This window comes from Phoenix dactylifera, chromosome 5 (genome assembly GCF_051530095.1).
Source record: "Phoenix dactylifera cultivar Ajwa chromosome 5, Ajwa_hap1_PhDact_Kaust_v1.1, whole genome shotgun sequence".
In the NCBI taxonomy this organism is placed as follows: Eukaryota; Viridiplantae; Streptophyta; class Magnoliopsida; order Arecales; family Arecaceae; genus Phoenix; species Phoenix dactylifera.
Window position 1 is genome coordinate 25,625,751 of NC_143194.1, and position 15,505 is coordinate 25,641,255.

Consider the following 15,505-nt stretch of genomic DNA (forward strand, 5'->3'; position numbering starts at 1 on the left):
GAAACGTGGACATTTCATGCAGACTCCACCTACTTGCTCTAGCTTGCAACTAATGCAAAATAGATGCTCGTCTCAACATAATAGTTTCCACTTATACCAGAAAAGCATAACCAGTCACAAATTTAAGTTCATACTCATGTCAGTAAAGGAACATAGAAGCCCTACTAAACAGTGTACCAGTAAAGGAACTCAGTCAGATGAACAAAGATAACATTATTCTGAAAATTTTAGGATCAGAACAACGGATATTTTGGATGAGCTAGAGTTGGCATGATAAGGAGGAGTATCGAGGAAAATTGCTCCAACTCAGATATTCCCACATCAAACTGGGACCTTATTCTTTTTCTCATAAAAAATTATAAAGTATTTAATTTAAATAACTACTTTTAAAAATTATATTAATTGCAGCTGCATTGCAACTAAGACGACGTCATAACATAATAAGAGACAGACTGCCACCCATGCGTGAGAACAGTCTACGTTTGATGTCAACCTCTTCTCAAGTATGAAAATTTCCAGAGCCTAAACAGCTTGCAATCCTACAAAATGATGCTTACTAGGACTACAAGTCATTGCATCTTGATTTTCTCTCAAATTAAGCAAAACATCCAAAAAGCAACACCATTTTAAAACTACGCAATCTTCGAATTTCATTGAAGATGTCATAGCACCGAACTTGATATCTATCAAGATCAATTTTATTTAACTCATGCACACCATCCAAAAAAGCCTCTTAGAAGCCTAAAAATTTTCCTTCAATTAGCTCCAAAGGACCGAAGGAGAGCATGTTAAATCCATGTTCCCACCCTCCTCTTGACCTGCAAATGCTCCAGTTACCTTTAACAGATCAAATTGCAGGGTTAAGGGCACGTTCGATTTCTTCCAGCGATCGGCCCTTGGTCTCCACCACATTGCGAGATATATACAGAACTGCAAGCAAGCAGACTGCTGCGAACCCCAGGTAGACTCTGCTAATCCCAAACTTGTTCACGACGCTCAAAAAGTAGAGTCCAATAACAAAATTGGAAATCTGTGAGGAAGGAAGAATCCAACAAGATCAAGTGTATAAATCAGGAAAAAAAGTTACAAAATCTAGTGCAGAATTTTGCAAGATCTAATTATGACAACAGTCAAAAAAATGGTTTGCATTACTCAAAGAAGCTTCATCAAGGCTGCAGTAATATTGTGCGAACTAAGAAAGATTTTTGAAAGGCCTTGCACAATAATATCAAAAACAAGCAAGAATCTACTTAAGTTTCAAAAGTTAGTGCCAAACAAAAGACATGAATAGAAATTTAGTCAGAATATAGATGATAGTGGGGCCTCCATGAAAATTTAATGATATAGGAATACCAAAAATAGTTTTCACTTCTCCAAACTCTTCATGGAAAAATAAAGAATTGAAAAGCAACAACACAAAGAGGCTGATGTACACTTCAAATGTTGACTGCTACAATCCAGGGAAACTGAGCATAAACATAAGTCGAGACATGGGCCACAAATGTGAGATGGTTTTCCACTGTTTCTCTCCACACGCATGCAAACACACTCACAGAGACAGAACATAAGTTGATATGTATGTCACAAATATGAGGTGGTTTTCCACCATTTTTTCCTCCACACACATACACACACACACAGAAAAAATGGGAGCACCAAACCCAGCAGGTTCTTTCGAGCAATAGCATGGGCACAACCGGAATGACAATGCTGAGGTGGATGTGTGGGTTCTTTCAAGCAATAACATGGGCTCAACGGGAATGACAATGCTGAGGTGGATGTGTAAGCAATCCCCAGCAGTGACTTAATGGTTTCACCATACACAAAGACAATAAGCGAGCATGTGATGAGGTGTCTTATATGCCTATTCACAACTGCACACGTATAGACTAATAAACATGAATGATGCATCCACCTAATAAGCAACATCAGGAAATGCATACATAGATGGGCCAAGGTATATGTATATAGCATTTTCTTTTTATATGTTTGTACATGCATATAAATATAAGACTGCAACCTGTTGGCATCATGATGCAAATGTTGAATGAAAAATAGTAATATATTATAACCACAAATTACAGATGAATGAGAAGCTCCAATTATATAAGTTAATTTCACAGAAAGGCATGAATCGCATGATAAAGGTTCCATAATGAAGAATTCCAGCCATCAAGAAGTTATTTCCTGAACACCTTGGCATTGATAGAGGAGTTTTAACAATGCAAAAAATAACCATTTGGTCCATACCATTCAATGAAAGGGATTCACAGACAACTAAAAGCATGCAACTCTAAGAATCAAGGGAAAAAAAGTGTAAAGATGAGATGTCTACAATGCAACAGGAACTAAAACATCTGGATACATAATCATGCAGGAAAAAAGAAAAAGGCTTGAGCTAATTTTGGAACAACAAACTCCTGTTTTGTGACTATATAGAGGCGGCATTGAAAGGCTTTAGTAGAAATCATGAACTTCCATTAAAAAATCCAATAAAATATAGTGATTTAAATGCATAGGCATAAAAGATGTAGATCATTCGATGCCCTTGAGGCTACCACACATTCCCCAGCCTATAGGTTTTCATGTGCTTTAAAAAAAGGGGGATGGTTGTGCAATTTAAAATAGCATGATGATGAATTAAGCATTCCACATAGCATGAGAGTCACATTAAGAAAAAGCACGAAAATGATAATTTGATCATGTTACCACAGACACGCAAACATGCTCACCCATGCATGCAGCAAAAAAAAAAAAAGAAAAAAGAAAAAAAGAAAAGAAAGACCAAGCAACTAATCGATTAAGAAACCCATTTTCATCCCCATGTGAAAAATGATTTTACTTTTTCTAGATTTAGGCCTGACTTACCCAGTGCATGCCCAGAGACAATGCAACCGCCCTGGCTCTGATTCTGGAAGCAAATATCTCAGGAAGCAGAAGGGCTGGTACAGGGCCAGCACCCAGTGAAAAGGACAGCACATATCTGTTATCAAAATCAAGTAACATACTTAGTTACAAGTAAACCCAGAAAGGAGGAAACAAACACAATAAAAAAAAAATATCAAAAAGAGTGGCAAATTGTAAGGGAACTAAACACACTTACAGCACCGTGCCCAACACTGCAAGAATTCCTGAATAAGGTGCCAGAACCTTCCAAGAGAAAGATGATGAAAGGAGCAACATTGAAGCAGCCTTCAGAAAACACAGGCATCCCCACATTACAGGAATCAGGAATGGGAATTCAAAATTGTCCAAAATATATCAGACATAAAAACCAAAGACATAAGTGTAGAAAAGATGGTAAACCAAGACAACATTGGTGTACTAAGATTTTAGGCGATTCCATTTGCCAACAGGTTGATATGGCTATCCTTAGCTACCTTTCCACAGCAGTTTGTGCCAAACCAAAATTCTGCTTAGGAAAACTGACACGAATACAACTAAAAGTACAGAAAGAAACAATCATATACATGTTTAGTTTCTAGTCATTGCAATCGCATGATTTACAATTTTAAACTCAAGATAATAGAAAACTCATAAACATAAGAGCAAGCCTTACCCAGACTATTTGGAAGAAGATAACAGAAAGCATGAACTTTGAAAATAATGAGAGGTTCTGAAATCAAAGATTGGGTTTCTTATATCTTCACTTAAACAACAAATTATTAGTGTGAAACTGCTGGCAGATAAATAGACAGAAAAACATGATTAGATCAATTCACAAGCCCCAAGCTCATACCAATGATAGATTAATAAAAAGTGACTGCAAAGATAGCTAACACCTCAAGACAACTTTTTCAACGTATTAGCTGCCATCAGCAGTCCTAGTAGACATTAATACATGGTTCTTGCTAAATATTAGGCAAAAAAGGACTAACTTTATTGGAAGCTTTTACAGATACCGTGTAGATACATGTATTACAACATCTTAAGCACTCATGATGTATTCTCTTCATTCTTTATTTGTTAATTATATTCTGTTTTTGTGATGACAATCGGTGTGAACTATTTAATCCGCAAGAAAGTGTGTTCTTTATTCTTTAATCATCTGATGGATGTAAGATTTCACTTCAGCACATGTTCCTCAAGTTTCATGGTAACATAGCTCCAAATCGTGTTAGTTGGACACTTGTTTTATTGTTTTATAGAAATATGAAATAATGGTGCTTTTGTACACTTGGACATGCCGCAATACAACATTATGGCACCAAGAATGGAGTGTCTTGTCAAAGGAGGCTAGTGCAAGTATGCACATTTATTCTCGAATATTCATGCATTAAGCAGTTTGAGTCCAAAGTTCTTGCACACTTATAATACATTGATTGCATTATTTCTTGAATATCTGGGGAAAAAAAAAACAATATGATGTAGATGGACATGCAGATAAGAAAAAGGGGCTACCATTCCAGTGAAGCTTGTGATTAGGAGGCTTTTCCTTCCTTGCCTGTCCATCAAAGAAGATGCGATGGCAGTACCTGCAATGACATAATAAATCATGCGATAAATAAAATCATCCATACGATATGCAAAACTGAAATCAGAGAAACTCAATTCGCATGTTTTGATTTAGACATAGAAGAAACCTACCAAAGACATTTGATGCCCCAACAAGAGCACTTGCTGCAACATCAGAAGCAATTCCCGCACTCCGGAACACAGATGTAGAATAATATACAACAGCGTTTATACCAGCCAGCTGTTGAAACAAGAATAATGTTGCCCCTACACTTACAACTGCAGTTGACGACATTTGTCAGAAAACATGTGTTGTATATGGGATATTTCAGCTTAATACAAGTGAGCACCTGAATGTGCAGACATACAGACAGCATAAATGACACAAAAATGCAGCATTATAATGTATGTACAGTCAGAAAGTGTTACCAAGACTTGAAGAGAGAGCTTCAACATTATACTAAGCTAATGTTATGTGTATGTCCTGGTGTTGGCAAAGGAGGAGGTGGATGCACATGTTATGACGATAGTAGAGTACTAGAGTTAGTGGCGTACGGGAAACTTCAGAATGCATAAGTTCGAAATTAGCACATAATAGAAGCTTCAGCATAGGATCCGTGAGCAAGTGGGTGATGGAGAACCAGCTGAATTAATATCTTGTTAATGGTTTGAAATGAAAAATGTGAAACATAAGTCAAGAGTAAGAATCTTCCTTTCTTTCAAAATGTGAGATTCAAAATGTGAATCTCTTCCCCTTCTTCCTTCTTTCCTTCCTTTCTTTTTACCTCTTCTTCTTCTTTCCTTGCATTCTTTCTTTCCTCTTTCTTCTTCTTTTCCTAGGTGGATGAGTTTCGGAGTCCCGCCATTGCCCTGATTCCATCTTCTCATAGGAATGGAACGGGGCAGCCAAGATGAGCCCTGTTCCGCTGGGATCTAATACATTGCGTATTATATATGCTAACAGCTATTAGCTTGGCCAGTTAGTACCCCTCTCTCCAAGTAAGCGGTCTCAGGTACAAATATGAATGGTGGCAATAGTGTTTCTCATACATAAACAAATAAATAAATGTATCTTGGGGTAATTGCAAAGGATCCAAAAATATTTAGGTTGGTCACTCATTGTAAGGCTTTGTATTCCTTTTTTGAGTCAAAACAAGTTCAACAAGCATATGATCATTACAAGGCTTTGTATTCCTTTGTATTCCTTAGAGAACGATGAAATACCACTTATTGTTTTGGTGTTTTTAATCTGTGAATGTCCAATAAATATTTTCTTTGTTAGATTCACAGCTCCAACAGCTTCTTGCTTGTGCTTCCTCTTTCTTTCTCTTATTACCTTGTTTTTCAAAGGAGAGAATACTCAAGCCTAATCACTTTAATTAATTATTTCTCTCTAATACATATTCATCATCATTGAAGCCTAGAACTCATCACGTTTTACAAGCATGTAATAAATGCTAAACTATTTGTATCTAGTTGGTATTAAACAAGGTTCACCGAACCAGTATTGGCGAAGTTACCAGCCAACAACCAGTTTGCCAAGGTGTGGGTCCATATTGTACCGTTCCAATCTTCCAGAGCATACAGGCATAGAGAAAGCTAGAGAGGGGGGGGGGGGGGGGGGGGGGGGGGGGGGGCGACCATCTGAGTGGCCAGGGGGTGGGGTGGTGTTCGCAAGCAGGGTGGCCGGGGCACTCTCGAATATCCCGAGTAGCAAAGGAGGGGAGGGGGATCGAGTCACAAGCATGGGTTTAATAGTGTGAGGAGGATTTATTTAACCGAACCAGTGCCGGTTCCCAATCGATCCGATTCGGTGCACCCCAAAAGGCTAGTTCGATATCGTTCAACAAACCTTGGTATTAGCATAAAATGGCAGATATAGAAGACAATAGACAATTAGTAAGCCAAAATATTAAAAACCTTAATTTTATAACAAATTCTCATGATATCATATAATGCTCTATTACCATGAAATAACAGCATCACAAAATGATATATAATATTATTACATAATTAAATAATAATATGATATATATATTTTTAATCATATTAATGTAACAAACTAATATTGATTGTTAAAACAGGGATGATATCAAATAATGGTCACTATCACCATTATATAACATAGTTACAATTGTAAAAACACATATAGATTGTTCAATGATTACTACATAATTTTATAACAAAATACAGTACTAAGCCATTTTTTTAACATATTTTAAGATGTTGAACGGCTATTATTCAATTTTTTGTTATAACAATGCCCTCGATTTTTTTACTAAGTATGAATGACCCAAGAAAAAAGAAGCAGAGGAGATTCATGCCAAACCTGATGGTGTGACAAAGTGCATCAAGATAATCGTGAAGTGGTGCATAGACCACTGTCATGCTGCAGTTGTTCGCAAAATGATAATAATTTCTCTTGATCAACTCCTCTAAAAGCCCATGAAACCCATGTCTAATCTTAATGTTTTCTTCTTCTTCTCACCCCTCTCCAATAAATCTTTCATCGAGGGAAAGGGAAGTACACGCAGCTAGCAGAATTACCCAGGTCCGATACTCAGGACGACACCACTTTCAAGTTTCAAATCCAGAGATTCCTCAATTTGGATGAGTGTGAAGTAACCTTCTTCCATAAATCATATGTTATATATTACAGTTCATTTTTGTGCTTAGGAGACAGTATCAATAGTTTTGACTCATTTATCCTGCAGGAAATCTATACAACTCTTTTGAATCTAGTGCCCCTCTACCCTTACCAATGACATTCTCTCCATAAGGTCCAATGCAAGGTTTGACACTAGGATTGTTTGGTTGAAGTTAAATGTTTGTAGAAGTTCAAGCATTGAATTCATCTCCAAATCATACGGATTGCAATAATGTCAATAATTCATAGCAGATATGCATGATGAACACAAATATTTTACTTTGGTAATGTTCTATTGAAAAATTAATCAGTCCTATATGTTCCTTTGTGAAGGGTAAAGAGAAAAACTCGGTGAGGAACAGGCTGACAGCAGTGTCTGCTTCCACTGGTTTCCCATCGCCGCCTCAGTGCAATTCCAGTGAACTACCCCTCCTCCATGCTGTGGCCACCTCCTCATATCTCCTCACCCCTCCATTGTCATGCTTCCAGCAACCTGCCCCTCCGCTGCCATCACCCCCTCATTCATGTGCTATCTAGGGAACCATCGCTTCATTCCTTACATCCTCTCTCTCTGTCTCTGCGCTTGCTTGGAAGGTGTCTGTGCAGCCAAGCCCCCTTCCTCTCGCCCCATGCATCTCAAGTTGTATATAGGGGAAAAACCAAACCTGATCTCAAAACCAACATCCTCAAACTTTAGCATAATCGCGTGTACTTGCACCATGCACTTCATCCCCGAACCAAATCTTACCGGTTAATCATGAGGCAATCCTGACCACTAATTTTAAGATGGATGGTTAGTATAAATTTGCCTAAATCTATTCTGTGCAATCTTAGTACTGTTGCAAAACCCTAAACACAACATTTTGTTTGATCGCAGAAGGTTTTGTTTTCTGTAATTAGCAGGATTTGCAATGACAATAATTACATCTTTGGAAGTTCAGAGCTTCGAATGTATAACATTATGTTCTAGATAAGCTTGAGGCCAAGCTTAACTCAGAGGAACATCCTAATATAGAAGATAAGCAACATTAGTTAAACTTTTTCTCATTTAATTTTCACTGTCAATTGTCATCATGAAATTAGATAGCTCTAAAAGTCTGTACATTGGTTGTTAATGGCCTGCAGTAGTAGTAAAGGCCATGTGTGCAAATAAATTCTCATATCTCTAATTGTACTGTGTTTCTTGATGAGAACTCCCTTTTTTGAGTTCAGGTAAGTGAATTTCTAAAATTGTTCTATATTAAGAATACTTATAGCACTAAAGAGCATTGTGTTTACGATGCCCTCAAATATTCATCATATTTCTTGCATACGTAGGTACAAAAATTTATGCATGGTTATTTGCAGCAATGGCTTATATGGAAATTGGTATGGCATCAAATATCGAATCCAAGCTCCTTGACATATATAAATCTTACTGCTTCGGTCATTTAATTATGGAACCTACCTCAATCAAGATATTCAAAACATGAAAAGAATGTTACATTCATCAGTTAAAACAGCCTATTTCTTGTAAAGAACAAAATGATGAAAGCACTTGATAGTGTGAAGAATATATTACCAATCCTATAGCATTACAAACATTCAAAACATGAAAAGAATGTTAGGTTCATCAGGAAAAACAGCCTATTTTCTGTAAAGAACAAAATGATGAAAGCACTTGATAGTGTGAAGAATATAATAACAGTCCTATAGTATTACGAACAGCCACTACCTGTCCTGTAGCGTTTGTTGAAGAGATCAAACCAACTGGCATCAGATTCTGTGGAACCTTGGCCACCAGCTTTTAGATCATGCATAACCTCGGCAACCTTCTCCTTTCCAAAGAGTTTCCTTATAGCTGTCTCTGCTTGAGATAGTTTTCCTTGCTATATTGAAAGAAATCAAAAACATAAGTTCAGCACCATGACAGAAAGATGTGAAACAATAAATCTAAAGTATGCAAAAGAGACTAAGTAGTTTGGTGAACAAAAACCTGAAAGAGCCAGCGAGGACCTTCTGGAGACATAGACATCCCCAATGCCAATAGGACAGAGGGAACAATTGCAATACCGAACATTGTCCTCCACCTGGATGAAGGATATGAATGTTATACGATATATACAAGATATATTTAAGAATAAGATAGAGCTTTTTCATAGTTTCATATAATTATGGACACCATTCCAAAAGTTCCCAAACATAATGGTTATATAGGAGGTTTGAACCGAATAACCAAATATGCATAACAACACTGCTTTTACTCATAGCATAATTATCACTTATAGAAATCTACCCATGAATTGTGAAAAGATATGTCCTTTAAACAGAGAACCAAGATCCCCAGAATAAGAGAACATATCTAAAAGAGGCTGAAGCTCAAGGAAGGTATAGTTATTAAGTAAAGCATCAAGTAACAACTGTTTACTGAGAAGTACAAAGATATCTGGTTTGAATCTTTAATTTAAGCAGGTGCTTTATGCTAGAATTCTCTTATGGTAGTATTCACTAGGGTTCTAAACTGCTTGGATGATTTAAGAATCCAAATAAACCTTTCCAGGATCTAAACTCATGTTTTATGGATAGAAACACAGCAAAGATGCTCCTGTATCACATGGCATTTATGATTATAGTACGTCACAACTGAAAGTGTAGTGACATCTTCAGCTGAGGCATCTTAATAGACCAAGAATACAACAATATAAAACCGTCAATCTGTCATACGCAATATCTTAGTACCAGAGCTTCCATCAACCACAGATTTCAAAAAGCAAATGAATGGCCTATGCTAACAATGATGGCATTGCTTCTGGATGATTTTTTGGGATAAAGACTTTAAGTAATTAACTAATTCATATTTTGCACCTCCATAAACATATACATTGAGAAGCATCCTGGTAGAATAAGTTGGAAAGTAAATTGACCAATAATATTCTAGCAGTATAATACTAAAATGAAAAGACTATTGCACAGCATTGACTTCAGGCAAAATCATAGGTTATGTCAAAAAGAAAAAGTGCTGCCAACATATAATGATTCTTAAGCATCGGGTTGTAGGAAACTGCAGGAGAAGACAACTAATTCACTGCTGGAAGAGAAAACAAGACAATAAAATGAGAAGTATCTCTTATCTGGTTGTACTAAGAAAATTGCATAAAAAGAGTGGCATAAAATACAAAGGATGTAGCCTGACGCATTTCACTTTTTCCTATTTTCGCCCAGAATAATTAATTAAAAGAGAAGAAAATTTTTAAGCCTCTTTCAAAAAGTTTTAGCCTTTTATTTCATCTAACTTTTCTGTTCGAGAAAATTCTCTTCATTTCAAAACATTTGAAAAATGAATATTCTCACCACATAACTTTCTTCTTGAGCAATTTTTTTTTTTTTTTACAATCAACTTGGCATGCATAAAAAACAACATCTAGAAATTACACAGGAGTTAGAATCTTTATTTAGTAAATGCAGGTACAACCAAAATTCTCCTTGACTGACAAGAATCTCTTTATTTTACATGCTAATAAAATATCAAATGAAATTCGGTACCTGCTATTTTTGATATTATAATAGAACCAGGAAAGGAGAACACACCATAAAGGATTTCCTGCCAAAGGCAATCCAGCAACCAAAGCAGCGAGAATTCCGATGCAAATGAAAAGTTGATTAACAGATCCAAGTGCTCCACGAATTTCAGTTGGTGATATCTGAATATTGGCAGATATTTCAGCTACAGAGAACATTCAACTGTTATTGATAGAGTATTACAGTGATCAATATTAACTTCCAAAATCAGTGACCTCAGATATGTATAGTGGCACAATGGCAGAAGAGATTCCAATTCCAATTCCAGCAAGTAACCGGCCAATTAGCATCGCCCGTACACTCTGGGATGTAGCACTGCAACCATTTTTCATCAGCTTAAACATATTTATCTGCATAAGCTAAACTGGATATTTGCAGCCTAATGTGAACAATAATGGGACGCACCTGAGAAATGCACCAATTACAAGTGGAATTGCATCCAGTTGGAAAGTTCGTGTTCTACCAAATTTGTCAGCCAATGCTCCTCCAGCAAAAGAACCAACTGTAGCACCTGCAAGTAATGAGCTAACAACCCATCCTGGAGAGAAGGAAAAAAATATGTGAAACACAGCTTCTGTGAATGCAACCAAAGCTTAAAATCCTTGCCCTTGTAGAGTTCTATTGATGCACAAACAAGTATGCAATGGAGTTGCATAATAAAATGGCATCTTAAAATGCACAAGCAACTCCAGTCTGTCAGCAGCCAGCACCTTTTGAATACAAGTCAAAGAGAATAGACAAGCTTTTATTTCTAATATTTTTGAAAATAGCTTCCATATAAACTAGAATCATGGCAGAGGATTTCAAGAGATCTTCTTGAAATAAAAATAACTAACAAGAATCATTGATGCATATACCTTGTAGTACAGCATTTTCAGTAATTCCAAGATCCCTTGAAAGATATTCAAGTGCTCCATTCACCACTCTGCAATATATAATATCATTCAACAAATAAGATCCTGTCATTCCGGTTCAAATTCTGCCATAGCTTTATACTGACAAAGAATTGAAGGGCCATAAACACATCCCATATGTAAGTGTTATCACTGCAACTGCAGCTTCAAAATGTTGAATGATAATATTGACTATGGAATGCTTCCTGAATACCCTATAGTACCCAATAGCAGTAAATGTAGATATATAACATTACTCTAGAGCACATACCCAAGATGATATCCAAACAAAATGGCGCCCAAGCAAGCAACACCAACATATGGCAAGACAGTCCCAGAAGATTTTGCTTGTAGTTTTTCAGAAGGAGCATCCTCCAGATCACCTAAAATGAAGCCAAAGGTAGTATGTCACTAAGAAACAGAATATGTAGAACAGAAGTAACAGTATGACAGTGAAAACAAATATTCAATATTATAACAAGGCTGGCTAAATATTTAGAAGTTCTTGTAATGCGAGAACTTCCACTCTCAGCAAATGATTGAATAATTCGTCCAGGCTTCAATATATGAAAACAGTTTAAGTGCCCAGCAAGATGGACCTATTATGTTCAACACAATTATCTATACCACTGAGACATGAAGAAAGTTTTCTAGACAACTAAAGGATAAGCCTGGTGGCAGGGATAGTGATCATGGCATAGCTCATAGCAACGGAAGAGGTTGCATAGATAAGCAACATACTCGCTCATGACTGCTTGGTTATGCTAGTGTCATCAATTGGAGTTTACACAGAAAATTAACATGGGTTAATACACCCTTTGTCATTGAAAATGCAGTTGGGTCTATGGCATCATATTTTCATCCATCGGCATGCATAAGGAGGAAAAAGTAACAATGTCAAAGGGACCTTGGTGTTCAAAACCAGGAAGTGATGAAAAACTAACCATTTCACCAAATGGTCCTTCTAGATCCTCAACTGAAACTGCGAAACATGTAGTTGGCTGTTGTTTCTCATCACATCAATCCTCCCCTTGAGTGATTAACATTTAGGTGTTTAACCTATGACTAGAAAGCATTGGGTTCTTTCCTTGACTACTACTCATCAATCTAGCCGTTGAGTTAATCTAGAAGGTGGATAATTTAACATTATAGGTATCAGCATACTACCCAACCTTGTCCCGATCATTCTTGGTTGTCGACAAAATACGTATTCCCATCAGTCCATTATCGGTTGGAAAGTTGATGAAGTTTTATATAAGGCCATATGAAAAGATCCTTTCTTATGAATTGTATGTTCCAGAACTAATAATAAAGAAATGGCATGGAGAGGATGAATTTATGTGCCCTACAAAGCTTGATTTTGCAGTAAGTATTACTTGACATTTTTACCTAGTGTTTGAAATTAACAACCACCATCCTTTGACATAATCCATGCCAAGATCTTCCATACAAAAATCTTTAAATAACCCAAAAGGGGGATGTGCATCATGTTATGAATAGATAAATTCAACTGGAAGCGATCCCTGAACTTGAAGGGTTTCTCATGATCAACATCGCAAGTTAAATTACTTACAACCAGAAGAAAAATCTAATTCAAGTGAATGCATAAGAACTTAGAAAGAATACCAGACTACTGGAATCGTCAAATAGTCCATCAAAGTGTGGAAGACAAATCGATAATTATAAATGCATGGAATGAGAATTAAAAACTGATAAGAAATAAAAAAGATTTTCTGTGACCATAATATCGAACGGCTCCCAAAGTTTTATAGACGAATCAAGAAACCCAACCCAAGAGAACAATAAATGCATGCAGCATCCAAGAATTAACAGAAGACCGAAGTCATGGGAAGCAAACGAACCAGAAGAAGCTTGGACCCTGACCCATCGAGGTTTCTCTCCGGACCTGAAGACCCCTTCCACCCCTGACCTCACCCGCGCCATGTCCACTCCCAGATTCAGCGAAGAACCGAAAGGCGAACTTCCGCAACAGAATCCACCCTTCGGCATCCGCACATCATTCGGTCCCGAACTCCTCCCTTGGAACGCGCCGAGACCGGCCGAGCCTCTCCTGTGATGACTCTGAAGCTCAGAGGCACCAAGAATGCTTCCTTTGCCCGCGATCGCAGCAGCTTGCATCATCTTTTCCCCTCGATCTCCTGGATTCCATATATATTTAATGAAATCTACTAAACGAAATCAAAATCCTTACTTCTTGGCGAGGGAGCCAATTCAAATCTTAAAAGAAAAAAGAAACAAAAACAAAAGAAAGAAACCGTTTGACTTCAAAAAGATGACCTTTTGACGACTTAGCCTCAATGAAAAGTCAAACACGAGCCATCGAAATTTTTGACATCGCAACGAGATGACGGAAACGAAAAAGAAAAATGAAAAAAACAGAAAGGAAAAACCATGCGATCTTTGAGATGAAAGAAAGAAATAACGCAAAAAAAATCGATGAAACGCGCCGGTATTTGAGAATTCATCGATCAATCTAGCAAGGAATATAAGCAACGAAAAAGAAGGAAATTTTCTTTAGTTTTCTTGGGGTTCCGCTCACCTTCTTTTGATCCGTTGGTTCTCCCCAGAAGTTTTCTTTATATATATTATTCTCATAAGCGAGAGGGAACAAGCTTTGATAATTCCGCTGTTTTGGAGGGGGGCCGAGAGAGATAGAGGAGTTTCTAAAAAAGTTCGGAGAGAAGGACGTCAATTTGATCGCCAAGGCCTTAAAGAACGGGATCTAGCGGAAAGCCTCAAATGCAGCCTTTTCTACTGTCCTCTTGCGGGAAGAGGGGAGAATGGATAGACTCGCCACGAGGAGACCTGACAGAAGCGAATAGTATTCAATGGTTCCTCGAAATGGCGTGGGTTTCATCTGGATGGCCATTTGCGATGCGATGATATCTATGAAGTATATTCTGACCTCGCGCGGATGCGTTGCCATTTGTCGTCCCGGCCTTCGGAAGGGAAGCTCGGTGCCATTTTCCTGGGAATAAAGTACGGAACGTCTCCTTTGTACGATGCAATCCGATTGGCTTTCGGTTGACCAGGAGTTCAAGACCCACCCAAGCATGAATGGATTGGTTTGAGTAGGGGTGGCAAAATATGACCCGATCCGCCAACCCGACCCGTGTTCGACCCGCCATAAACAGGTTTGGGTTTGGCCTAAACAGGTTCGGATCGTAAACAGGTCGACCCGTTTAACCTGTTTATTAATTGGGTCGGATACGGATTTTAGATGTCTAACCCGTTTAAACTGTTTAACCCGTTTAACTGTTGGGCAGGTTAAACAGGTCTAAACATGTTAAACGGGTTAAACAGGTTAAACAGGTCTAAACAGATTAAACGGGTCTAAACAGGTCTAAACAGGTCGGGTTGGGCAGGTTAAATAGGTTGGGTTGGACAGATTAAACAGGTCTAAATAGGTTAAACGGGTCAGGTTGGGCAAACAGGTTAAACAGGTCGGGTCGGGTTGGGTAAATAGGTTACCTGTTTATTAAACAGGTTAAACGGGTCGGGTCGGGTTACCTGTTTAATAAACAGGTCAGGTTCATGTTTGCAATTCCTGACCCGTTTAATAAACAGGTCGGATTCAGATTTATAGTTTTCTGACCCGACCTGTATTTGACCCGACCTGTTTATGCCTGACCCGACCCGATTGCCACCCCTAGGTTTGAGTGTGTGTCCCAGACTCAATGAATTGTTAAGACATGGACAAACCCTTAAAATCCAAACCCATATAACTAAGATAGTGATAACTATACGGTCAGTTATGAGCTAATCAAAGTATAATTTGGACCATTAGGAAAAAAAAAATGTAGTTTATGATTGAAAGAAGAAATGATGACATTGAAGAGAGAAATGAAGCAAGTGTGATGTTTAGGATTTGTTATATTTTCAACTCCATATTAACTTTCTTTCCATATTTTATATCTACTTTTATAATATG

At 37.6% G+C, this 15,505-nt stretch overlaps 1 protein-coding gene across 1 annotated transcript; it reads right to left on the reverse strand.

Annotated features, from left to right (window-relative positions):
* Positions 1-384: 384 nt before the first annotated feature.
* Positions 385-14,510, reverse strand: LOC103723271 (plastidic glucose transporter 4-like). Its single transcript, XM_008814148.5, has 14 exons — positions 14,114-14,510; positions 13,416-13,712; positions 11,825-11,936; positions 11,518-11,585; positions 11,066-11,198; positions 10,876-10,975; positions 10,670-10,782; positions 9,078-9,171; positions 8,817-8,970; positions 4,588-4,734; positions 4,402-4,475; positions 3,104-3,192; positions 2,869-2,983; positions 385-1,030 (listed from the first exon to the last, which is right to left on the reverse strand). The coding sequence occupies exons 2-14, from the start codon at positions 13,693-13,695 to the stop codon at positions 848-850; spliced, it is 1,662 nt and encodes a 553-aa protein (XP_008812370.2). The 5' UTR covers positions 13,696-13,712; positions 14,114-14,510; the 3' UTR covers positions 385-847.
* Positions 14,511-15,505: the final 995 nt, after the last annotated feature.

Excerpts from the sequence above, each read along its gene's own strand:
- LOC103723271 (XM_008814148.5), bottom strand. The coding sequence starts at position 13,695 with ATGATGCAAGCTGCTGCGATCGCGGGCAAAGGAAGCATTCTTGGTGCC. Across the intron at positions 2,984-3,103 it reads GCAGTGTTGGGCACGGTGCT|ATATGTGCTGTCCTTTTCAC; the intron begins GTAAGTGTGTTT and ends TTTTGATAACAG. Across the intron at positions 1,031-2,868 it reads TGTCTCTGGGCATGCACTGG|ATTTCCAATTTTGTTATTGG; the intron begins GTAAGTCAGGCC and ends CCTTCCTCACAG.